At 25.7% G+C, this 26,753-nt stretch overlaps 1 protein-coding gene and 1 long non-coding RNA gene across 3 annotated transcripts in view; one reads left to right on the plus strand and one right to left on the minus strand.

The window, feature by feature from the left end:
• LOC127283717 (uncharacterized) overlaps nt 1-26,753 on the minus strand; it is a 189,354-nt gene that overhangs the window by 18,916 nt on the left and 143,685 nt on the right. For both annotated transcript variants that reach the window (XM_051308748.1, XM_051308749.1), the window contains exon 3: nt 18,611-18,857. In XM_051308748.1, coding sequence (XP_051164705.1) covers nt 18,611-18,857 — 247 coding nt within the window. The remainder of the gene's footprint in view (nt 1-18,610; nt 18,858-26,753) is intronic.
• LOC127283732 (uncharacterized) lies at nt 17,537-18,334 on the plus strand. Its single transcript, XR_007843390.1, has 2 exons — nt 17,537-17,840; nt 18,169-18,334. It is a non-coding gene; the product is annotated as an uncharacterized LOC127283732 (long non-coding RNA).

Below are 26,753 nucleotides of genomic sequence, written 5' to 3' on the forward strand. Positions count from 1 at the left end.
ACAATTTATCTCCATAAACGAGGTGATAAAAAAGAATACACCGACCGCATCCTCGACATCGAAAAGAGATGAAGAACTTCGCCAGTGAGATTGCGGGAGTTCCAGGCTCAGCGATTTCCGAAGTTCTTCTCTGCGAATCTGTCTCAAGCAAAAACCGGCTCTCTTCAGCAAACATCCGACGTAACGGTCTTGGGACCGTTTTCACGGTAAGATGTGCCTCATCACCCCTTTTGTCCATATCTTTCATCTCTTTTCAAGGAGCATATATATATATATATATATATATATATACACTTAAATGATATTTATTTATTTATATTCATACATTTATTTAAAAGGGAAAGTTGATTTTTTAAAAATCTATTTTCGAATTTCAAGTATCTTCAACACTCAGAAAATTTTTTTGTTTGAACCAAATCCATTTTTCTTTCTTTTTTTTTGAATTAACACAATTTTTTGGTTACTTCAAAAAAAAAAAAAAAAATTTGATTCAAATTAATATTTATTTGATCTAAACAAACGTTTTGTTTATTTTATTTATTTACACTGAGAGGAACGATTGGTTGCGATTACCATTTCGTTAGTAAGAGTATTGTTGAATTTATATTAGTAACTGTTACCATTTAGTTAGTCAGCCTAACTATTTCGTTAGTAAGGTAACTAATTAAATAGTTATTCCAACAAACTAATTAGTTAAACCAACTAATAAAATAGTTATGCCAACAAATAAAAATATTAATCATAACTATAAAAAAATTAGTAGGGGTAAAGTTGACTAACTAAAAATGGTCATCTCAAAAAATGTAACTCCGCAACCAATGTGTTTTCTCAGTGTAAAAATTAAAGTTCCTATTGGGAACTTTTTAATGAATTTTTTAAACAGAGAAAGAATTAGATTGAATTAAATAAACTTTTGGCTGATTCAACACAATTTTTTGGTTAACTGTATATCAATACATTTATAATATGGTTGAGTCAACTAAAATTTGGTTATTTCGAACAAATTTTTTTCTGAGTGTATTAGTATTTAAATTCAAAAAGATTGATTTTTAAATTTTCCATAAAAACCATTATCAAGAATTTACTATTATTATTTTTATTGTAGAAATATTAATTTTTTTTTTTTATTTTATATATATTTTTTTTCAACAAAAAGGCAAATATTGTTGGATTATAGTAAAATTGTCAATCACGAAAAAAAATTGAAACAAATTGTCGATTATTATTTTGATTTAGTGGAATTTTAAAAGAGGGGAAGAAAATCAGTATATATAGACACTCTTTTTATGTTTTTTTTTTTTTTTTTTGTAATAGCATGGAACGAATGAATTATGACTCTGTCGAGGCAAAAAGATCTTCTCTTCTTTCCTTTCCCTCTTTTGGCCCTTTTGATTCTTTTTCTCCCTCTCTCTTTTTTTTTCTTTTTTTATTTTAATCGGTGCAATATCGCGCAAGGGTTCTCCAGCCGTGAATCGAAACCGGCATTTCACTTCCGTTCTCCTATCCACCTGAGTGCCTTTCAGTATCTCTTTATCCTTCTCTGACCTTTCTGACAGTGGACAAAAAAAGAAAAAGGAACTGCATACACACGCACATAAGTGTGTAAAAAAGTTATATATTACTTTTTTTTATATTTTTACATACTTGAAAGTAATAAAATGATTTTGCAAAAAGTTTTAAAGTAGGACTGATGATCCTTTTTGTCTAAATAATTTAAAAATCTTCTCAGTACTGCAAGGTATGTAAAAAAAAAAGTTAAAACAAAATTGGATCTAAATTTAACAAAAATTAATTTTATTTACTGTTTCTCTATATAAAAATTCAAATATTTTGTTTTTCGTTAACATATTTTGAAAGTCAAAAAAAAAAAAAAAAAAAAAAAAAAAAAAATTGAAACTTTTATTTTCTCTTAAAAAAAATTTCTAAATTCAATACTATTAGAGTTAGATGTCATTAAAAAATGGGTTTACTTTTAAAAAATCTCGAAAAAAACGAGATTTTAAAAAATTTATAACTCGAAAATTTGGGCATTTATAAAAGAATAAAAAAATACGTATACTAATTTTTTTTTTTTTTTTTTGTAAATAACGAAAAAAAAAATACATTTAAATTTGAATTTAAGGGTATGTGGGAACCTCCCACGTGACCAAGTATGGGAAAATGTTATTTGGTAGTATACATTTCACTCTAAAATGAGAAAAGATTTTTGTCTACAATTTTGATTGATTATAGATTTGGATACATAATATATAATTTTGCGTTAAATTATTAAAAAATGAAGTTTAAAAAGTGGCATTTTTAAACGAAAATGAAAACAAAGATGGCGCTTTATTTTTATTATTTTTGCATTAAGTTATGGTAAATTAGTAGAATATAGCGAGATTCCTTGTACCAAACAAAATATCATTTCTTCAAAATTTTAAACTAAAATCATTTTTTATTTCAGAGAAAGTTTAAAACCACAAAAAAACATCCTATGCCCACATATACCCTTAAAAGGTTATATAGATAAATTTCACGTGAAATTGTTTATATGTAAAAATGTTTATTTTGTCGTGTTATTTTGTTTCTATACTAAAGTTCCCCATTTTGTCAGCATTTGAAATTTCTTATATATATATACAAAAATGATAATAAAAATATATCTAGAAGAAATAATGACATTTTCCTGAAGAATGTTGAACGTAAAAAAAAAATGAAAAAAAAAACTATGGCAAACGGTCGTCGAATCGAATTTATGTGGTAAAATATATTGTTTGAATAAATATGAATCGAAGTATAACTGTGAATCGCAATCGATCATTCCATAAAATTGCAAATGTACAGTTATAGACATTTAAGGAATAACTGCGATTTTATGCTGTGCACAACATTCTATTTGATATTTACATCATAAATAATGATTTCCTCACCCTGTTGTACAATTATATTATAAATAAACTATTTTCGATCTATTCAATTCTTTCTGATTTATATAATACGATTCAATAATTATTGTTTGCAATTTTGAATTTAAGGATATATATATATATTATTTTTTTTTTTAATTAAATTATAATCCATATCAACGCGTCTGCATGTTTTAATTTTGGACGGATTTGAATAATATGCTTTTTTAAATAATATAAGATTTGATATATATTAATATATATATTAATATATATATTAATATATATATATTAAACTGCAGACGACAGATAAATATGTGTAACTTATATAGTAAAACATCCAAAATGTGACATATTTTTTCGGATGAATTTTTTAAAGTCGTTTACACACCTCAAATAATAATTGGCACAACTTTAAATTAGATAAAATAAAAAGTCTATTGTAATATAGAAATTTGGTTAAATGGAATTTCTGTTAAATATAATAATTCGAAGAAATGAAAATTCAGCTGAATTGTAAATTCTAGGTAATAAAATTTTATCGAATGAAAATTCTAACAAAATAATTTTAGAACTTATTCATTCGTCTCTATATATTTTTTAAATAAAACCTAATACCTAATAAATACATATAATAATTTAATAAATTCATTAAAATGAATTTTTATATATGCATTAATAAAACATAAATATAAAATATGAATTTTTTTTTTATAAATTTCATAAGAAGAAAGACCTTTTTCATTTATTTTCTCAAGTATGGAAACAAATGTAGCCGTAAATTATAAAATGCGTCTTCACTTATGACTGACACCTTATACAACCAACATAATTTTCTCTTGATTTGTGACTTCAGAATTTGTCAGCTAGTAAAAATTTGACAATTACTTTTCGCAATAAAAACAAAATCATTTTTAAAAATCGACAACAAAATTCAATTAATTTTACTGCCAATTTGGTGCCACCAAACCCTTTTTCGGAAAAGAGGATTAAATTCTTATATGTCTTATTTTTAACACCTTTAATAATTTTGTCCAAAATGTGTTTTTACATTTAAAAAAAATGACGATTGAAAATTTTGATTTTTACTATTTTTTAAACCTTTTTTTCGAAAAAAAAAATTAGTTTTTAGGCTAGAAATGCTTAGAAATAAACTGCTCTCCTCTTAAATTTAGAGTATAGTGTATAAGCATTATTACTTCATTTAGTAATTCATTTATCATTATTATTATTGTTATTATTATTATTATTATCAACTTCAAATGAAGAAAAAAACTTTCATATTATTATGTATTTGTGTTGGTCAAATCATATTGCGAAAAAAATAAAGAGAAATACGCGACTGTAAGGGTCAAATAAAACATTATTTATATATACTTTGACGTTTGAATGTATTTTTTTTTAAATAACTAACAAGCATTAATTCATGTCAAACTATTATATGAATATGTTGACAAATGGCAAAAGTTTTTTTTTGTCTGAATTGATAAGTAAATTTTCTATATAATCAAATCTGATTTGTTTAAGGATTTTAAATAATTAGTAAATAAATGAATACCTAAATAAAAAATAATTTTATATAAATTCAAATAAATAATATCGAATTTTCATTTAATATGTGTGTGTGTATTTAATTGCATTCAAATGAGTTGTAAAATGTATAAAATTAGAATGCTTACAATTCATTAAAGTGCTCCAATCACTTTTCGGAGTAACCTTCCTATTAAATGAAACATTCTTTTTATAATATTTATTAATACAAAGGTCTAAAATAATCATTTTTTAAGTAAAAACAATTGTTTATTTAAAAAATACAATAATAAATAATGAAAAAAAATTCACTTTTTTTCTGCACCACCAAATAAATTTGTTTAAAGATCAAAATTTTCCTTATTTTTCAAGCTCTCATACCGCACAAGAAAAATATCATGATTCGAAATAATTAACTCACAATTTATTAAACAATGTTTGTTTACTTTTTTGTATTTTATTTATTGTGAAACGTCTGCTAACGCTGCGCGCGACGTTCGGAAGTTGTCGCTCTCGTTATTGAGCAGAAGTTCACTACACTAGCGTAGTAAAAAACATGTTGTGTGAATAGTGAGGTTTTTTATCCTTCAAAAATGTTTTTTTTTATGATTTTTTACTGCAAAGGAGATAATTAAAAACCATTCAAAGTGATAACCAGAAATGTTTACGTATCGTTTAATGACAACATAACCTAACTTTTCGCAACATGCTTTCTACTACGCTAGTGTAATGAGCTTCTGCTCAATAACGAGAGCGTCAACTTCCAAACGTTGCGCGCAGCGTTAGCCCCTACTGAAAATTCTCATATAGGATCTTATATAGGATCTCACATAAATTCATATATTAAAATCCACATAAAATCCTATGTGTCATGTAAGAAATTATATAGGATCCTATGAAAAATCATATAGGAAATTGAGACATGAATTGAAGTAGGATTCGATGTAAATTCTTACAAACGTATTCTTAGGTAATAAGTTATGTAAATTCCTATGTGAAATCCTACAATTTTTTCTGGTCACATTTTTTCTTTCAATTTCTTATGTCAATTTCCTTCGTGTTTTCTCACTAAAAAACATACCAAAATTCATTGCTCAATCCTTAACCAAAAATTTTCCTATATCAAATCATACATATAATTTCCGACTTAGTATCTTAGATGGACAATTAAAACAATGAAATCCTCACATGACATCCCACATAAATTCCTATGTGATGAATTCTTACATGAAATCCAATAAAGGATCCTATATAGGATTTTATATATGATCCTACATAAGATTTTACATGGATTTTTATAATATATTTCTGTATGATAAATTCTTACAAGAGATCCTATATAGGATTTTATATATGATCCTACATAAGATTTTACACAGATTTTTATATATATATTTCTGTATGATGAATTCTTACATGAGATCCTATATAGGATTTTATGTAGGATCCTTTACAAGATCCTATAGTTAAAAACACTGCTTTCCTAAACAAAGTAAAATTAAACGGAAAAAAGTTCATATCTTATAAACAAATTAAATAATTTAATATTAAAGGTTACAAAACAAAATGTTTATTTAGACAATCATTTTAATGGAATAATTTAAAATTTGTTACTCGGGAGTTTTGGAGGATGCTGATTATAAATTTGATATCAACTAATTTAGTAAATGACGAATATTATTATTTTGTTAATAAATTAAAATTATCGATAGAAAAAGAATGAAAACATGTTGAAAAAATTGGAAGAATCATTATTTAGGCTGCATTGTAATTTTTCCATAAAAGAAAAGTTTTAAACTCGTTAAAAAATGCAAAAAAATATTTTTACTTCATTCCGAAGATTATTATTAAATATTGTTGACTTTGGATTTTATGTTTCTTGTAATAAAATATAGAAACGTGAAAAGATTAAAAAGAATTATTGTTGCCTTGCTCTTTTAAATTTATTTTTTAAAAAAGTTTTGAAATCGTTAAAAACTTTTTTTAAAAAATTATTTTGCCTAAAGGGTCCGTCCATAAACTACGTTACCTATTTTAGGGGAGGAGGAGGTCTAAAAAGTATGGAAAATTGGTAACGTAGTTTATGGACGGTCCCAAAGTAGTTGCAATTTTAAAATTAAGTAAATAATTTTTAACGAATTAATATAAGAATTGATTATTATCATAATAATTGATAACTATTAAAGTAATACTAATTCGTTAAAAAATATTTACTTAATTTTATAATTTCCCAACTACTTTAGGCAAAATAATTTTTCAAAAATTTTTAACGATTTCAAAACTTTTGTCGCAAATAAAATTTAAAAGCAAGGCAACGATAATAGTATTTTAATCTTTTCAAGTTTCTATACTTTATTACATAAAAATCCAAGGACAATAATACCCCAACTGACGCTATTAGTTGGTATCAGCATCCCTGAAAACTCCCGAATAACAAAAATCCTGTAAGTCGGGTTTTTTTACGAATTTGACAGATATTATCCCCAATTTTTTTCAGTATTTTTTCCAAATCTACCAGATATTTTTTCTCATATTTACTTATCATCTTTTCCGAATCAATTGGAAATTATACCGACTATTTTTGCAAATATTTTTCCTATCGTTAAGTAATAATTTTTTCAAACTAATCGGAAATTTTATCCTTATTTGATAAATAAAGGCTATAAATAAAAAAAATAAAAGTTTGTATAAAAAGTTAAATTTATTTACAAAACGACATAAAAATGATTCTTTTCGAATTCTATTAATATTAAAATACTTAAGTATATTTCTTAAAGAAAGGCAGACGTGTATCTTTTATAATATTTTGGTTTCAGGAAAATCACATTTATGAATTAAAACTGACAATATTTGCAATTAATCTGATCACTTTTGAATCCTCTTCCGTTTTTTTTATTTATTTTTTCTTCCTCTCTTGTGTCCTGTTTGTGGATTAATGTCCATCAACATCCTAGGAAAACAAATGTTTCCATTATTTATAAAAAGTAGTTAGTGATGTTTAAAAAAAAGTTAAATTTCATTTTGAGTTTAATTTTTTGATCATTTTTCTCAGTGCATTTCTTAATGAATCCTAAAAAAGTATTGTTATAAAAGTATTAATTATTATTTACCTTTTAATGAACTCCTTGAATATTATTAAATCAAATTTTTCACTTCACAAAAAAGTGACTTTCACTATTATAGGTATAAAAAAATTTTTCTCACTAGTTGTTATATGCGTGAAAGTCCTCTCTGAGGAAATATCGAAAATGTGAAAAATTTTCAAACATTTTATCTGTATATTTCAATACGAAAAATTTTGAAAACTTTTCGTCTAAATAAATCTATAAGAAAAAAACGAGACCCGAAAAACTCATAAAATAGGCTTTCTGGTAATAAGAAACCCTTGTAGCTGGTCATCCTAAGACAAACCAGATGTGAAAAACCTTTCAAATCAAAAAAGAATCTTTCAACCATCGTATCGTATTTTTAGCAATAAAATTTTATGATACAAACAAGAAATGATGAATTCTTACATGAATTCCAATAAAGGATCCTATGTAGGATTTTATATATGATCCTGCATAAGAATTTACATGGATTTTTATAATATATTTCTGTATGATGAATTCTTACATGAGATCCTATATAGGATTTTATGTAGGATCCTTTACAAGATCCTATAGTTAAAAACACTGTTTTCCTAAACGAAATAAAATTAAACGGAAAAAAGTTCATATCTTATAAACAAATTAAATAATTTAATATTAAAGGTTACAAAACAAAATGTTAATTTAGACAATGATTTTAATGGAATAATTTGAAATTTGTTACTCGGGAGTTTTGGAGGATGCTGATTATAAATTTGATATCAACTAATATAGTAAATGACGAATATTATTATTTTGCTAATAAATTAAAATTATCGATAGAAAAAGAATGAAAACATGTTGAAAAAATTGGAAGAATATTTATTTTGGCTGCATTGTAATTTTTCCATAAAAGAAAAGTTTTAAACTCGTTAAAAAATGCAAAAAAATATTTTTACTTCATTCTGAAGATTATTATTAAATATTGTTGACTTTGGATTTTATGTTTCTTGTAATAAAAATATAGAAACGTGAAAAGATTAAAAAGAATTAATGTTGCCTTGCTCTTTTAAATTCCTTTTTAAAAAAAGTTTTGAAATAGTTAAAAAGTTTTTTTAAAAAATTATTTTGCCTAAAGGGTCCGTCCATAAACTACGTTACCTATTTTAGGGGAGGAGGAGGTCTAAAAAGTATGGAAAATTGGTAACGTAGTTTATGGACGGTCCCAAAGTAGTTGCAATTATAAAATTAAGTAAATAATTTTTAACGAATTAATATAAGAATTGATTATTATCATAATAATTGATAACTATTGAAGTAATACTAATTCGTAAAAAATATTTAATTAATTTTATAATTTCCCAACTACTTTAGGCAAAATAATTTTTCAAAAATTTTTAACGATTTCAAAACTTTGTCGCAAATAAAATTTAAAAGCTAGGCAACGATAATAATATTTTAATCTTTTCAATTTTCTATACTTTATTACAAGAAACATAAAAATCCAAGGACAATAATACCCCAACTGACCCTATTAGTTGGTATCAGCATCCCTGAAAACTCCCGAATAACAAAAATCCTGTAAGTCGGATTTTTTTACGAATTTGACAGATATTATCCTCTATTTTTTTCAGTATTTTTTCCAAATCTACCAGATATTTTTTCTCATATTTACTTATCATCTTTTCCGAATCAATTGGAAATTATACCGACTATTTTTGCAAATATTTTTCCTATCGTTAAGTAATAATTTTTTCAAACTAATCGGAAATTTTATCCTTATTTGATAAATAAAGGCTATAAATAAAAAAAATAAAAGTTTGTATAAAAAGTTAAATTTATTTACAAAACGACATAAAAATAATTCTATTCGAATTCTATTAAAATCAAAATACTTACGTATATTTCTTAAAGAAAGGCAGAGGTGTATCTTTTATAATATTTTGGTTTCAGGAAAATCACATTTATGAATTAAAACTAACAATATTTGCAATTAACCTGATCACTTTTGAATCCTCTTCCGTTTTTTTTTATTTATTTTTTCTTCCTCTCTTGTGTCCTGTTTGTGGATTTTGAAAACTTTTCGTCTAAAAACTACAAGGGTTTCATATTACCAGAAAGCCTATTTTATGAGTTTCTCGGGTCTCGTTTTTTTCTTATAGATTTATTTAGACGAAAAGTTTTCAAAATTTTTCGTATTGAAATATACAGATAAAATGTTTGAAAATTTTTCACATTTTCGACATTTCCTCAGAGAGGACTTTCACGCATATAACAACTACATATAACAACTAGTGAGAAAAATTTTTTTATACCTATAATAGTGAAAGTCACTTTTTTGTGAAATGAAAAATTTGATTTAATAATATTCAAGGAGTTCATTAAAAGGTAAATAATAATTAATACTTTTATAACAATACTTTTTTAGGATTCATAAAGAAATGCACTGAGAAAAATGATCAAAAAATTAAACTCAAAATGAAATTTAACTTTTTTTTAAACATCACTAACTACTTTTTATAAATAATGGAAACATTTGTTTTCCTAGGATGTTGATGGACATTAATCCACAAACAGGACACAAGAGAGGAAGAAAAAATAAATAAAAAAAACGGAAGAGGATTCAAAAGTGATCAGGTTAATTGCAAATATTGTCAGTTTTAATTCATAAATGTGATTTTCCTGAAACCAAAATATTATAAAAGATGCACGTCTGCCTTTCTTTAAGACATATACTTAAGTATTTTAATATTAATAGAATTCGAAAATAATCATTTTTATGTCGTTTTGTAAATAAATTTAGCTTTTTATACAAACTTTTATTTTTTTTATTTATAGCCTTTATTTATCAAATAAGGATAAAATTTCCGATTAGTTTGAAAAAATTATTACTTAACGATAGGAAAAATATTTGCAAAAATAGTCGGTATAATTTCCAATTGATTCGGAAAAGATGATAAGTAAATATGAGAAAGAATATCTGGTAGATTTGGAAAAAATACTGAAAAAAATTGGGGATAATATCTGTCAAATTCGTAAAAAAACCCGACTTACAGGATTTTTGTTATTCGGGAGTTTTCAGGGATGCTGATACCAACTAATAGGGTCAGTTGGGGTATTATTGTCCTTGGATTTTTATGTTTCTTGTAATAAAGTATAGAAACTTGAAAAGATTAAAATACTATTATCGTTGCCTTGCTTTTAAATTTTATTTGCGACAAAGTTTTGAAATCGTTAAAAATTTTTGAAAAATTATTTTGCCTAAAGTAGTTGGGAAATTATAAAATTAAGTAAATATTTTTTACGAATTAGTATTACTTCAATAGTTATCAATTATTATGATAATAATCAATTCTTATATTAATTCGTTAAAAATTATTTACTTAATTTTAAAATTGCAACTACTTTGGGACCGTCCATAAACTACGTTACCAATTTTCCATACTTTTTAGACCTCCTCCTCCCCTAAAATAGGTAACGTAGTTTATGGACGGACCCTTTAGGCAAAATAATTTTTTAAAAAAACTTTTTAACGATTTCAAAACTTTTTTAAAAAGGAATTTAAAAGAGCAAGGCAACATTAATTCTTTTTAATCTTTTCACGTTTCTATATTTTTATTACAAGAAACATAAAATCCAAAGTCAACAATATTTAATAATAATCTTCGGAATGAAGTAAAAATATTTTTTTGTATTTTTTAACGAGTTTAAAACTTTTCTTTTATGGAAAAATTACAATGCAGCCAAAATAAATATTCTGCCAATTTTTTCAACATGTTTTCATTCTTTTTCTATCGATAATTTTAATTTATTAGCAAAATAATAATATTCGTCATTTACTATATTAGTTGATATCAAATTTATAATCAGCATCCTCCAAAACTCCCGAGTAACAAGTTTCAAATTATTCCATTAAAATCATTGTCTAAATTAACATTTTGTTTTGTAACCTTTAATATTAAATGATTTAATTTGTTTATAAGATATGAACTTTTTTCCGTTTAATTTTATTTCGTTTAGGAAAGCAGTGTTTTGAACTATAGGATCTTGTAAAGGATCCTACATAAAATCCTATATAGGATATCATGTAAGAATTCATCATACAGAAATATATTATAAAAATCCATGTAAAATCTTATGTAGGATCATATATAAAATCCTATATAGGATCCTTTATTGGATTTCATGTAAGAATTCATCACATAGGAATTTATGTGGGATGTCATGTGAGGATTTCATTGTTTTAATTGTCCATCTAAGATACCAAGTCGGAAATTATATGTATGATTTGATATAGGAAAATTTCTGGTTAAGGATTGAGCAATGAATTTTGGTATGTTTTTTAGTGAGAAAACACGAAGGAAATTGACATAAGAAATTGAAAGAAAAAATGTGACCAGAAAAAATTGTAGGATTTCACGTAGGAATTTACATAATTTATTACCTAAGAATACGTTTATAAATATTTACATCGAATCCTACTTCAAATCATGTCTCAATTTCCTATATGATTTTTCATAGGATCCTATATAGTTTCTTACATGACACATAGGATTTTATGTGGATTTTAATATATGAATTAATAAATTGTGAGTTAATTATTTCGAATCATGACATTTTTCTTGTACGGTATGAGAGCTTGAAAAATAAGGAAAATTTTGATCTTTAAACAAATTTATTTGGTGGTGCAGAAAAAAAGTGAATTTTTTTTCATTATTTATTATTGTATTTTTTAAATAAACAATTGTTTTTACTTAAAAAATGATTATTTTGGACCTTTATATTAATAAATATTATAAAAAAAATGTTTCATTTAATTTGGAAAGGTTACTCCGAAAAGTGATAAAAAAACTCATGGAATAGCACACATATTAAATGTTTCTCTCTGCTATAAACATTTTAATTTTTACTCGTAAAAATAGTCCTATGAGTATATTATAATATCCTTCAGACATTCATGATTTTCTTATTATGCACGAAATATAGGAAAAAAAAGTAAAATACATGTATTTATTCATCTCAAGGAAAATTTAAAAAACAAAATAAACAGAAATATAGATATATATATACCTATATCCTTTAAGACCTTAAAAAATTATTGCATTTCATATAAAACAATTTTCTCATTACAAAATATGTATTTTTTGTCTCAAAATTGTTGGCGAGTTAAGGAAATGGATAATTTACTTAATCGTGCAAATAAGGTCTCTCGAGTCCAAAATAATATATGTAATTATTTTGAGACGCATTTTACAATAAGTGTAATATTTGCACGCAAGCCCGTAAGAAAACTTTCAATTATTTAAATATATATATATATATATATATATATATATATATATATATATATGCGATTTACAATTACATAGGTACTAATTATAAATTGTGATTGTTTTGTGAATAGAAAATTAAAAAAAAAAATAAGAATTGCAAAATAATAATAATAATAATAATATTAATAATAATAATCAAGATGCAAGGAAAAAAATAATATATATAGTTGGGGTACTATATATCAAACGCAAATCATCGTTGAAAGTCGGGTGCGCAACGATTTCACGGCAGATTATAAATCAACGACTTGCACATGACCGCAAGATCGAACCGCGGATACATTCTCATGCCCCTAAATGTCGTGATTTACAAGTCTAGTAGTAGCGTTCAAAGTCGAGATTCGATTTATAAAATCTTGATTTTAGCAACATAATATAGCACGCGAAAATTCGTTTCTTGATATGTTATATTAAAAAAAAATACTAAATTTCACAAAATTTTAATATATATTCAATCATATTTTAAAAGAGAATTGTTTTTAATTAATAGATATATATATATATTTTTTAAATAAGTGCAAAATTTTTTTTTTAAATTTATCCCTTTTTTGAAAATTAAAAATAATTTTGACTTTTTTTACCCCATAAAATGAAGCTTAAAATGTATAGGTACTTTTAATATAAACCTGTTTCCTGTTTTAGTAAAACATATCGCTGTTCTAGGTGAAGATTTTAATTAATTAATGTTAATAAAAAATAAAATATTTTACAAACAAATAAAGTCACCGTAATTCTAAATTTACCATAATACTTGAAAGCTTATATAATTCCGCATCAAACGAGCCCTATATGAAGTATTTTGGATTAGGTGATTGTTAGTAAACAACTCCTATGCTAGCTAATTGCAAATTAACCTTTTTATAGGTTAGGTTCTAAAGTTCTAAAAAATAGAAAAGGCTTTGTAGTTTAATATTATAAACGTAAGTAGTAAAAATAAAAGTATTTTTAAAAATGAAACAATTCTCCTTTTAATTAATCGTATTTCAAAAGTGATTTTATATGATTCCAAATGTCATGATTTACAATTCTAGTAGCATTTTCTTCTGACATGAGATCAGGTTTATAAATACTCCACGTGACCCGACTGATCCTTTGGAGAGAAATGTTTAGTCGAGCGCATTGAAGGTTTTGCTTTTTTTTTTACTCACAATATACTCAAATGTATATCAAATGAAAGAATTATTGTCGGCACTTTCAATAATATTGAATTATAACCGAATGAAGGCTATGGTGCAAGTGTATGTTTCTATATACTCTATATATTTATAACGTGGTAAAAAAAAAGAACTCAATTTTTTTTTCGATTGGTCATAATGAGTTAACTATCACAGAAAAAACTTAGTCTCATTTTTGTTGCAACTCAAAATGAGTTAATGTTAAACGACATAGAAAATGTCAACAACATTTTGTGTCTACAGAAAAACATATAGACAGACACAATCGACGGACCATGATTTTTCGATTCAGGGCATCTCAAAACGTGAATATTTGAAGGAATTAGCGAAAGCTAATTGAAGACCCCGATTCTATAAGGAGACTATTACGCTTGAAGCAGCCGCGTTGCGACAAGTCAGGATGGTCCAAAAATGGAAAAAAATGAAATTCAAATTTTTTAAAAACGCTATTCTGTAGGAAATGAAAATCCGCACCTTTTTTTCTTTGAGATTTTTTTATAAAACGAATATTAAAATTAATAGAGGTAAAAAAGTAGAACATTTTTTTTACGATAATTTAATGGACTTTTAAAACATAACTCTTCGGAATTTTGACAAATATTAATGGATTTTTTTGAAATTTGGTGCATTTTATTTCGTTTATACTACTAAAGACGACAATTATAAAAAAATCAAGAAAATTGTTATTATTTTCTTCTATTATATTAAGTTAACAAATTTCCAAAAGCGACACCAACACCTCGACACCGTCCTTGGAAAATCTATTTTCACTTATTTTCAAATAAATCAAAATATACTTTGCCATATGCTTTTAGAAAATCTTACATACTTTCTTTTGTAACATGTTTTTTCAATTTTAACCCGAAAAAGGGTTATTTTGCATTTTCATCCCAAAAAAGGGTTATTTTGCAATTTTATGGAATTTTTTACGAATTTTTGGATATATACCTTTAAAATCTCTTTATAAAGGTTTACTGTGGATAATAAATATAAAAACCGATATTTTAAAATGTTTTCGATTTATTATGAACATTTTTCTAAAAAATTTGCAAAATCTCCTTGTGTTTGTGGGGCAATTTACAGCAATATAATATAATATAATATAATATAATATAATATAATATAATATAATATAATATAATATAAGATAAAAAAATATGTGACGCGATCTTAAGAAAGGGACCTTAGAAGCAAATGAATTATAGGTTATGTTTATGACAGTTTTACTTGAACTAAAAGTTTATTTTTGTTTTTATAAAACTGAAATCAGTTTTTATTGAATACTTTGGATGTAATGAAGACCTAAATATCATTAGTTTGCATTACGAGTTAAACGTCTTTGGGTATTTTCACTTAAAAATTTCAAAAAGTAACCTATAATTTTTTGCTTCTAAGGTCCCTTTCTTCAGATCGCGTCACATATATTATTATATAATATATTATAATATAATATAATTAATATTGTTGTTATAATTATAATAAATTAAAACATTTAATATTTAACAATTGTCATTTCATCCTTCTACTGAAAAAGTTATCGAGGGAATTTTCATTTTGAAAAAACTTCTCGCGACAAAGTTTTTCCTTACATATTAAAGAAGTTTTACCAAAAGTTTGGAATTAATTTTATAAAAAATAAAGAAGTTATAACGAAAATAGTGAAAACCTATTTTTCCTTATACTGCAGCAGTAGCCATGATACCTCACGGCTTAGTTTCTTCAGGGGCGTTCTTATTATATAATTCACCCTACACTCGATCATGCGAAATAATTTGTCATACAAATTTTTGATTTTACTAATAATGAAATATTTTTGTATTCTATTTCTGTTAATAAACAAAAATATATCCAAAATACATATTAAGAATTATAATTTATATTTGAAATCAGTATTTATACATTTTGAATAGGAAAAATAATAATTTTCTTATACAAAATGAAATAATAATTTATTATTTAATTTAAGAAATATATTTTTTATAACAAATAAATAATTATTTTTTGATGTTCGAGTGTAGGGCGAATTATATAATTAGAACGCCCCTGAAGAAACTAAGCCGTGAGGTGTCATGGCTACTGCTGCAGTATAAGGAAAAATAGTTTTTCACTATTTTCGTTATAACTTCTTTATTTTTTATAGAATTAATTCCAAACTTTTGGAAAAACTTCTTTAATATGTAAGGAAAAACTTTGTCGCGAGAAATTTTTTCAGAATGAAAATTCCATCGATAACTTTTTCAGTAGAAGGTTGAAAAACACATGTTTTTAAAAAAATGTTCTACTTTTTTACCTCTATTAATTTTAATATTCGTTTTATAAAAAAATCTCAAAGGAAAAAAAGGTGCGGATTTTCATTTCCTACAGAATAGCGTTTTTAAAAAATTTGAATTTTAGTTTTTTCCATATTTGAACCACCTGACTGGTCGCAAGGCGACTGCCTTAAGCGTAATAAGTCTTATAGAATCGGGGTCCTCAATTTTTTATAAATATGCTTTGAAATTGATACTCATATTATAGGGGGCATTTAAACTCTTTTTCACGCTGCCAAGTGGTTCTTAATTCGTAAACTAATTTAAGTTCAATTACTTAATTACTTATTGTTAATTGTAATCTCTTTCATGCTCCATTTTACGTACAATCAGAAAAAAGCTAATCTCAATTTTTGCGGATCCATATACATATATATATATCTCATTCTGATGGAATTTCTCCTTTTATAGTATATTAAAAGTATTATTACCTTTCTATTTAAAAGGATATTTTTCTATTAAAAGAAACAATTTTTGTTTGGTTTTTAAATTATTATTTATTATTTCCAGAGAGATAGAGCCAAATTAAACTATGTAATTTTTTGCGGTAGATTCATTTTTTAATAGCACGCCATTTTTATTTAATTTTTTTTCAATAATTAATAATAGATATTGATATATATATATATATATATATATATATAAACAATGAACTTTGATTTTTTAATTTTTGATAGTCAGAATTGGCTATATCGGAGGGACCGCAAAAAATTACAAACTTTACATTTTGACTTATATTTAATGACCACTGGAAACAAGAAATAATCAAAACTAAACGAAAATTGTTCCTTTTAGTTGAAATATTGTATTTTTAAGGATAATTTTTTTTTCAATTTAGAATAAAAATGAGAGAGAAAAAAAATTATAGTAAAGAGGTGCCGATTTTTCGCGTTTGCAAACGGACATCTGCCTTAAAATCCTCTCAACATCAGTAAATGGATTTTTTTTTCTCTTATAGTATATGAAGTTATTTTTTTTCGAATTGTATATGAAAAAGAAAAATATTTAAAATAAATAATATGTGATCTGGACTGTGCCATTTTGATTTTTTTTAAAAATGATGCCATATTCGTAATTAGTAACCCCGAAAACCCATGAGTAGCAAAGTCTCAAGCAAATCCGATAGGTTTTTAATTTTTTTTGTCCGCCATATTGGATCCGCCATTTTGAATTTTTTTGTAATCAGCTATCCCAAAAACACCCGAGGAAGGAGTTTCAAGGCATTAAGGGGGGAACACCAGTTGTAACTTTCGAAAAATCAATTTTTTTTTTTGTGCATTTTCTTAAAGTACACATATTTAGAAATGTGTCTGTAAATTTCAAAGTTGATCCGGTGAAAAATAAATGAGATATACAGAACACTGCATCGGCGCGTCCCGTGGCTTCATACAAGGTGGCCAGCCATAACTGACCCTAACGACAGATGGCCTTTTCCTATGATTTAGAAACGGCAACCACTGCGGAAGAGTTATTATATGGTCCAAGAATCGATGACTCTTTGTAACTTGGAAACAAAATTTCTTCTGAACAAAAAAAAGTAAGTTGAAACTTTGAATGCGTTTTTCTCAAAATGACATTTTCCAAGTCGGTGACCACGATTACTCGAATACCATTAAACCGATTTATTTAAAATTTAGTGTGCTTCATTTACACATATAAGTCTAGTTCGTGATCGAAGGATTTTTTTTTTTATGCAAAACTTTTTTTTATATAGCTGAAAATCGACCGTATTTTTTTAACGAAAATCATACTTTTGACTTTGACAGGTCGCCATTTTGTCAAATTTTTTTTTTTTTTTAAATCCTTCGATCACGAACTAGATAATCTTATAATAAATGTAAATCAATTTCATTTTTGTATTTCAGACGAAGTATACTTGCAGAATGCTGGTCACCGCAATTCGCCTTTTTTCTTAAGACGCCACTTCAATGGCTCATATCTCCAAAAGTTTTTGTTAAAAAAATTTTTTTTTTCTTTTAAATTACAGCTTTTTACATGTACTTTTAACTAATAAATAGTATTCTTTAAAAAGATTCATTGTTCTTTTGGAAAATATTCTTGAAAAAAGCATTATTTTTTGAGTTACAACTGGTGTTCCCCCCTTAAAGCGTGAAGATGTATCAATATTAACTTGTTAATATTGATTATTAATTATCTAATTTAAGATCGTTTTTCTCGAAATCTTGTTTTTGCACGTAAGCCACCTTTTTACTGTCCAGGTCACACATATATATATATATATATATATATATATATATATATATATATATATATATATATATAATTATTATTTTTGCTTTAACTTACCGAACACAATGTATAGAGCAATTCCTCCAATTCCAAGAAGGGCTAATATCACGATGAGTAATAGTACAATAGATCGGGTACAACCAGAGGGACCTGTGAGGGGTCGGGCAAAATGAAGAGTCCAACCATGAGGATGTTTTCGTAGTCGTGCCGGATGAGGGGGTGGTTCACCCCTTACACTTCTACGTAAATTAACTCGATTTTCAGAGGTTGGCGTGTGTGTCCGTACCGGGAGGGAATTCGCCCTCTGTAACAAATACAAAAAAAGAAAACAAATTAATTACACATTTTATGAATGATGAATATAAAAATTTGTGAATTTTAATCTTTTTTTTTAATGGTTAGTAGCTTTTTTAAAAATAACATTTATTATTATTATTATCATTTTTTAATATTGTTATTATTATATTATTTTGTATCATTATTAATATTTAATAGTATTTTTTTTTAAAGTGAAAGTTTACTGTCTCTACTTTGAGCATCGAATATCTTATTATTATTTTGGAACTTTGCCCAACAAACACTTTGCTAATTGTGTCACACCTATTTACTAAATAATAAATATTTTATTTTCCGTTCAGTTCAATAAAATATATATTTATTTCACCAAGAATTGGATTTATTTTTATAGTAATAGGTGTAAGACATTAATTATTATTAAAAAAATTAGTAAAAAAAATTATTATTATTATTATTGTCAAAATATACACGGAAAGAAATAAATTTACTATAGCAACTATAAAAATTTACAATTACCAGCAAACAATTTTACTATATATGTCATTAAATTTAATCTTAATTTAAAAAAAAATGAAAAAAAAAATATTTAGTGATTGTTTTTGAGAACACTATCATTTTGTTAAACTTATTTTGTTGTGCCAAACATATTTTGGTTGTTTCAATCAAAATATATGGTTCTCAATGTACTCACGCATGCGCATTTAATTGAAATGGAAAATGAACCATAACCTCAAAACAAGTGTCATTTTATTTTTTTTTGAAGTGTACATAAAGTTTTAGTCGCCTGGGTATCTCTCGAAAATAAAACACAAAAATTATTTATTTAAAAACAAGAATAGAAATATTTATTATAAACTTTAATTTGCTCTCGGAGCGAGGTTGTGCTCAGGACGAAGAATTAGGTAAAGACTGAATGAAAAAATGGTGACAAGGTTTTCAAAGCGTCGCTTGGGAAAAGAGAAAAACGATAAAATTAAAGAAAATTATTGTAGTTGAACAAGGATGGAAAATGTGTAAAAAAAAGAGGGTAAGAAGTGTACAGAGAGTACATTGCCGGGCTATTTGAACGAACCAATTTTATGATAGGGTCGGCCGTATTTAAGAAATACAAAAAATTTAAATATTGAAAATATACATTAAATATTCTGAGCACAACCATATTGCAAATATATAAAATTACAAGTATTAATAAAAATGTTATATTAATACATATTGTTTGTGTGTGCGTGTATTTGTGTACATGTTTGTGCATTTTTAGATTAGTGTAATATATAAAATATAATTATAAAGTTTATATTGTCCAAAATGTGGAAATAAATTTCCAGACGCCACAAAGTTATAATATTATTTCAATTATCTTTCAAGATTAAGTTGATAAAAATTGAAATTTATTTTTCTAATTTACTAGTATTATAATTAAGCTATAAAATCTCATTTGCATAAAAATCAATCTATTAACCTTCAGGAAGTTGGCGTCGACGCTCAGCGCCGAAAATTGTTTTTTACAGGACAAAAAATGTCAAATTATTTTCTTTTAAGATTTTCGGTCCAAATAATGCCTTGAGAAATAATTTTCAAAGTATTATGTGGACCCAAAACATTTTTAAAAATAATTTGATATTTTTGACCTCGTGAAAAATGTTTTTTTATCGCTGAGCGTGTCGACGCCAACTTCATGGAGGTATATCTATTAGATATATATATATATATATATGTTAACAGTTGTTTTTCAAAAACATATATTATATGGAGGTATATACGAATTTACATATTTCTCGCAGGTAAATATAAAAAATGTGTACATATGAAAGCAATTACAAAAGATGACATTAACTGATAAGATCATATATATATATATATATATATATATATATATATATATATATAAGTTTGTGTTATGAGCGCGCAAGGAAAAGACATAAAATTTTTCACACGCGCATGCAAATTGGAACCTGGTTACTTAGCGAAAGACAACAACGACGACATATTATGTTTCATGCGTGGGAGTTAATGACATAATCAGAAGGGGGAGTTTGGGGGGCTAACTCACATATTCCAGTTTCATTAAGAGGATGAGATGAAGCAATGTCTTCCGCAAGCCTCTGCAATGCAGTTGCATGTTTTTACTGTTCTTTTTTTTCAGACCTGCGCTACTGACCTCAAGTGTCAGTGAATTTAACTCCAATTATAAATCTTAACACACGGAATTTAAAATTTTTATATTTTACTAAATAATGATTTTTTGATTTAATCATAAAAATTTAATCTTAATATACTTGTATAATAATTAAAAGCTAGACTAATTTTTTTAATCACATCGAAAATTTTAATTACAGAAAAAACCTGAACTCATTTTTGTTGCAACTCATTTTGAGATCGGTATCAAATTGAGTAAATGACGAATTTCAAGTTTCTCAATTTGAGAGCGGCTTAATTTTAGATTTTTAGGTTGGTATCATTTTCAAACTGATTTACAATTTAAATAATAAATCATTATTTGTTTAAATAATAATTAATTTTACCAGTTTTCAAATTTCGCGCCATTGTTTAGATTGGCAGTACTGTTTTTTCTGTCAAAACATATGTTTTCACGTTTATAACCTAAAAATATATTTCTCTTACTTAAAATTTTACTACACGATAACAAGCAATTACCTTTTAAATTAAACATTATAATAAGTTGAATTTGTTATTTTTATTTTTTGGGTTTTTATATATTTAATTCTCCTGTTTGGCTCTTGGTGTAGCCAGGCTCTATGAATCGTACTCAATTTGAGATCAGGTTTTTTTTATGTATTTTTAAGACAATTTTGAAAGCTTAAAACTTGACATGAAACTTATTTTTAATAGTTGAAATAATTGCCTAGAAAACATTATATATGTGACGCTCCACGATAAAAAGGACCTTAAAGGAAATAAATTTTAGGTTATGTTTAGTGATAGTTTCTGCTTGATTAAACATTAATTTTTAATTATGTAAAATCAAAATCGTTTTCTATTGAATATTTTCGATGAGCTAATAAAGACATAAACATAAGTGATTTTTTAAAATTATGATTTGGTCCTCTTTGTGTATTTTCAATTTAACAATCACAAACATAACCTTAAAACTTTTTGCCTCTAAGGTCCCTTTTCTCGTGAAGCGTCACACACATATATACAACCAAATTTGTTTTTGTTGCGCCAACAAAGTTATGGTTGTTAATTTTAATATAATTTAATTGAATTTTAATTTTTACAATACATGAAAATTAATATTCTTCTTTGCCAACAAACAATTTTAGTTGGTTCAATAAAATTGTTGTTTTAAAATATAGAATGTAAATTTTTCCCTCAATTTTTTTTTTCATTTCCATATAATTCTTAAAAATCGAAAAAGTTTTTTACGTTTTATCAAAAATTGTTGATTGTCGTAATATTTCGGTTAATTTAAAAAAAATTTAAATAAATAAATTATTTTTTCAGCATATTTTAAATATTATGAAAAAAAATATTATTTCGCATTGAATTCGCATTTTATGATATCATTTAGTACAACCGTTATTTATATTATTTCTTATACATAACATGAAGAATTAATTTTCATTTTATTTAATTAAAAAACAAAAAAAAATCTGTTTATTTTTACCTGGAGTTCTTCAGCCATGGATATTGCATTCTTCTTGATGTGTCAATTTTGACACCAATAAACACCAAATCATACTTTCAAAAATGCGATAAGATTATTATTTATTTTTTTATTTATTTTATGACAAGTTTCTAAAGATAAAAGTTTTTAATTTATTTATTACTTCACGATTTACAATCTAAAATTATAGTGGGTCAAAATTTTTCAAACGGATCATGAAAAAATTAAAAAATTTTAATTTTCAATGTTAAATATTTTTTTTCCTACTGTAATCAAATTAAGTTTCTAAAAATATTAGAACAAAAAAAAATGTTAAAAATAAATAAAATTTTTAGCTGTTATAATAAAAAGGAAATTTCTCGAGATCCAATTGACAAATTTAAAAAGAAAAAAAAAATTTTTTCTCATCTTGGAAAAAAAGTTATTTAAAAATAATTTTTCATTTTAAAAAAAAAACCTATTTTTGGTTTTTAAATTTGTCAACTAAATCTCGGGACAATTTAAAAAAAAAATGTATTTTATATAAACTTAAAAACGTGAGATCATCACTATAATATATCTTATCGGAAAATCTTATTTTTTCAATAAATAAAACTGCAATGGAAATTCGATAACATCAAGTAATATAAATTGATTAACGCTAGATATTAATTATTACACTGCATTGAGAGAAATTTTTTATTCCTTCCCAATTTATAATATAATATTTAAATTAAATAAAAATATATACCTTTGCTAGAGGTATGTAAATAACTATTTTTTTTCATACAAATAAAAATTTTGTATAGTACAAATAAAATTTTTTTTTTATCTATTATAAAAAAATTATTCACGGAATTGAAGTAAAATTTAAAAATTGAAATTATGAACTTTAGTTGAATATTTATGAATATATAAGAATTTTTGAAATAATTAAAATTCGTTTTGACAATTTTTTTTTTCCTTTTTCTTTGAAATGAAAACAATCGTTAAATTGAGTACATTGGCCCGAGCTTCAAAATAGAGAAAATAAAACGTCCATGGCATATACATAAAGTTTCCGCGAAAAACGAGACTCGACGGCGTCGAAGACGTCTAAGAGCCGGCAGACTTCCGGCGGCTATACATAGACATTACATATTCACTTCCGATTGTTTTATTTTGTCGGGCAAAAGTAACACTTTGCCTCTAACCAAAACACCTTACAACTCGGCTAAACTAAATGATTGCGTTTTATTGCTCTTGCATAGATTTTAATGACTTTCTCTATTTAGACGATTAAAACTAAATTTCTCTTTTAAATAATATTATAAATATAAATAATATAATATTATATAATAAATTGAGAATTTTTTTTTATAAATAATAATTATTTACAATAATTGATCGGTAAAATAAATTTTATTTCAATGAAAATTTTATTTGTACCAAAACAAAATTTCTCTTTACATAAATACTTATTGAACTGAATGTATATAATCGCTAAACACGAATCTGACCTCAAATAGTGCTCATCACGACGAGATTTTTAGAAAAATGAATTCAAATTCTCTCAAAAAAAAAAAAAACCCTGTTTTTGCCCTTTTATGTTGGCATGTAGAATGTGATCCCGAGGTAATTTTTAGTTATGGAATTTACTGTTTTTGGGGTCGCTTAATACAAATACGAGATCAAAATTAGAAAATTCAAAATGTCAGATCCAAAATGGCGAACATGGAATTTCGAAAATTAATGGATTTGATTGAAACTCGAAACAAAATTTCACGTCCGCCATTTTGGATCCGCCATTTTGAATTTTATAATTTTCACCTCATATTTGTATTCAGCGACCCCAAAAACAGTAAATTCTATAACTAAAAATTATAAATAAATATGGACCAGTGTTATAATCGAAATTAGTATTTGCACTTTAGAGTGTACAAAATAAAAATTTGAAATCGATTAAGAAGAGAAAATGTTTTTTTTTTTAAGTTATAAAGGAATCCTATTTCAGTTTTATAGTGTTTTTGTTTACGAATTCTTTTTAAATAAAATTTATTATACACGGCACTTTTGTTTTTGACTGATCATATAGCTTAATAATTTATCCACAATATAATTTTAAGAAACGTTACAATGATATACTCTCTAAATTTGAATCATCGATAAGTATACCATTGGTACCAATCAGCGGATATATACGCTGAAAAATCAGTGAAATTCCACTAATTCATCAGTGCATATAAGCTGATTAGAATCAGTGGTATACTTATAGTTGAGAATCAGCGAGATTCCGCTGATTCAAATTTAGAGAGTATAATTTTTATGAATTGTCAAAAAAGAGGAACTGAAATTTAGGTATACATATAATAGAAAATGTAATTTTTAATATTTTTCGAAACTTTTCAATCCGTACTCGAGTAGAATTTTGAAAGGAATAGAATACTATATATGGATGAAAGTGTTTGGAATATTGTCTATATACTTGAAGAGGAAAAAAAAAAAGGGAAAAAAGCACTCTCTCTCTCTCTCGCGTAAAATTGTTTGCGAGAAAAGGGAGCGCATCGAACTCGACGCAGCTTCGCGAAGTACTGAAATCCGCGGGAGTAGCAACTCTACAATTCGATTCCTATATACACCATTACCAGCACAAATACAGAGAAGAAACTCTCTGTGTGTCTTGGCAAGTTGCACGTGTTTTCAAGTGACATAATTCCCGACATCGAACAGATATTATCCACTGAGTCTCTCTCTATTGTGTACACACACGGGAGTCACGACAATTCAAAAGTATTATAATCTCTCTCTTTCTCTCATTATTTGCTCTCATGTTCACGATCAAAATGCCCAGATTCATATAGTATATATATATATATATATAGATAGTTGAAAACATGGGTTTAGAAAATATAGTTGCTATATATATATATGTATATATAAGTACAAGAATCGAAAAATCCACACTCGGCGGCGAAATCAATGAGATTAGATGCATATTTCATTGATCCGCCAAACGATTCAATTGCGCAAAACAAATATCATTTTATAGCAATAAATCTACTCTATTAAACACATATAGTACATGCCTATATGTTTATTCTGGAATTTATTTTATACGCGTTCTAGTTTTAGAAATGGATCGAAAAAATTGGGAAGAAAATAAATTATATTGAGAAAGGTTTTGACAGAAAATATGACATATTTCTCATACACTGTGAGACTTTTTGTTTGATATCTAAAGCTGATTTTGCAACGACTTTTTTTTCATCTATTTGCATCACGGTAGTTCAGTAGTACAAAAATTTATTTTTTGCAACTTACTTTGAGTACGAATTTTATTAGATAATATTGTTTTAAATATTTAAAAATAGGAAAAGAACTAGGCGCAATTGCGCCTACATCTAGGGTTTCGTGGCGCTTTAAATTTTAATTAAAAAAAATAAATAAATCAAAAATAAATAATAAAATTTATTTTATAAATTTTATGTACTATTAAATTTTATTTATTTAGCAAAATTTTTATTATAAATTAATTATAAATTATAAAATATTAATTTCTATATAAATTAATTCTCCCCCAGACAGTAAATTATTCAACGTCATCAGAGCTTCAATTCAATTTGATCAAAATTGAAAAAAAAGGTAAATGAAAGAAAAAAGAAAGAGTGGCTGTGGAGTGGAGGTCTTTCTTCTATCATTAATCTCTTGATTGACAAACAAAAAATTTAACGCAAAATTTTAAAAAAATGGCATTCGAAGAAAATCAAAAATTGGCAAAATCAAAATTCAAAAAGGTAAATGAAAGAAAAAAGAAAGATAGTGGCTGTGGAGTGGAGGTCTTTCTTCTATCATTTATCTGTTTTGATTCACAAACAAAAACATTAGGTAAAATGTCCATTCGATAATGTCCACTATTAAGACATGTCAACTCTTGGACATGTCAATTACTGAGACAGGTCAACTACTGGGACATGTCAATTATAGGGGCATGTTAACTAATGGGACATGTAATGTCCATTCATGTAATGTCCATTCGGGAAAATGTCCATTCAGTAAATGGAAATTTGGGATTTGTGGGGCCCCAAAATTTGAATTTGGGAGCTATGGTGCTCCAAAATTTGAATTTGGGATCTGTGGTGCCCCAAAATTCGAATTTGGAAGCTATGTTTGCCCAAAATTTGAATTTGGGATCTGTGGTGCCCCAAAAGTTTAATTTGGGATCTGTGGGACCCCAAAATTTGAATTTGGGATCTGTGGTGCCCCAAAATTTGAATTTGGGATCTGTGCCCTAAAATTTGATTTTGGGATCTGTGGTGC

The sequence above is a fragment of the Leptopilina boulardi genome, unplaced genomic scaffold (genome assembly GCF_019393585.1).
Source record: "Leptopilina boulardi isolate dan_hultmark-lab unplaced genomic scaffold, ZJU_Lbou_2.1 LbouV2_310, whole genome shotgun sequence".
NCBI classification, from domain to species: domain Eukaryota; kingdom Metazoa; phylum Arthropoda; class Insecta; order Hymenoptera; family Figitidae; genus Leptopilina; species Leptopilina boulardi.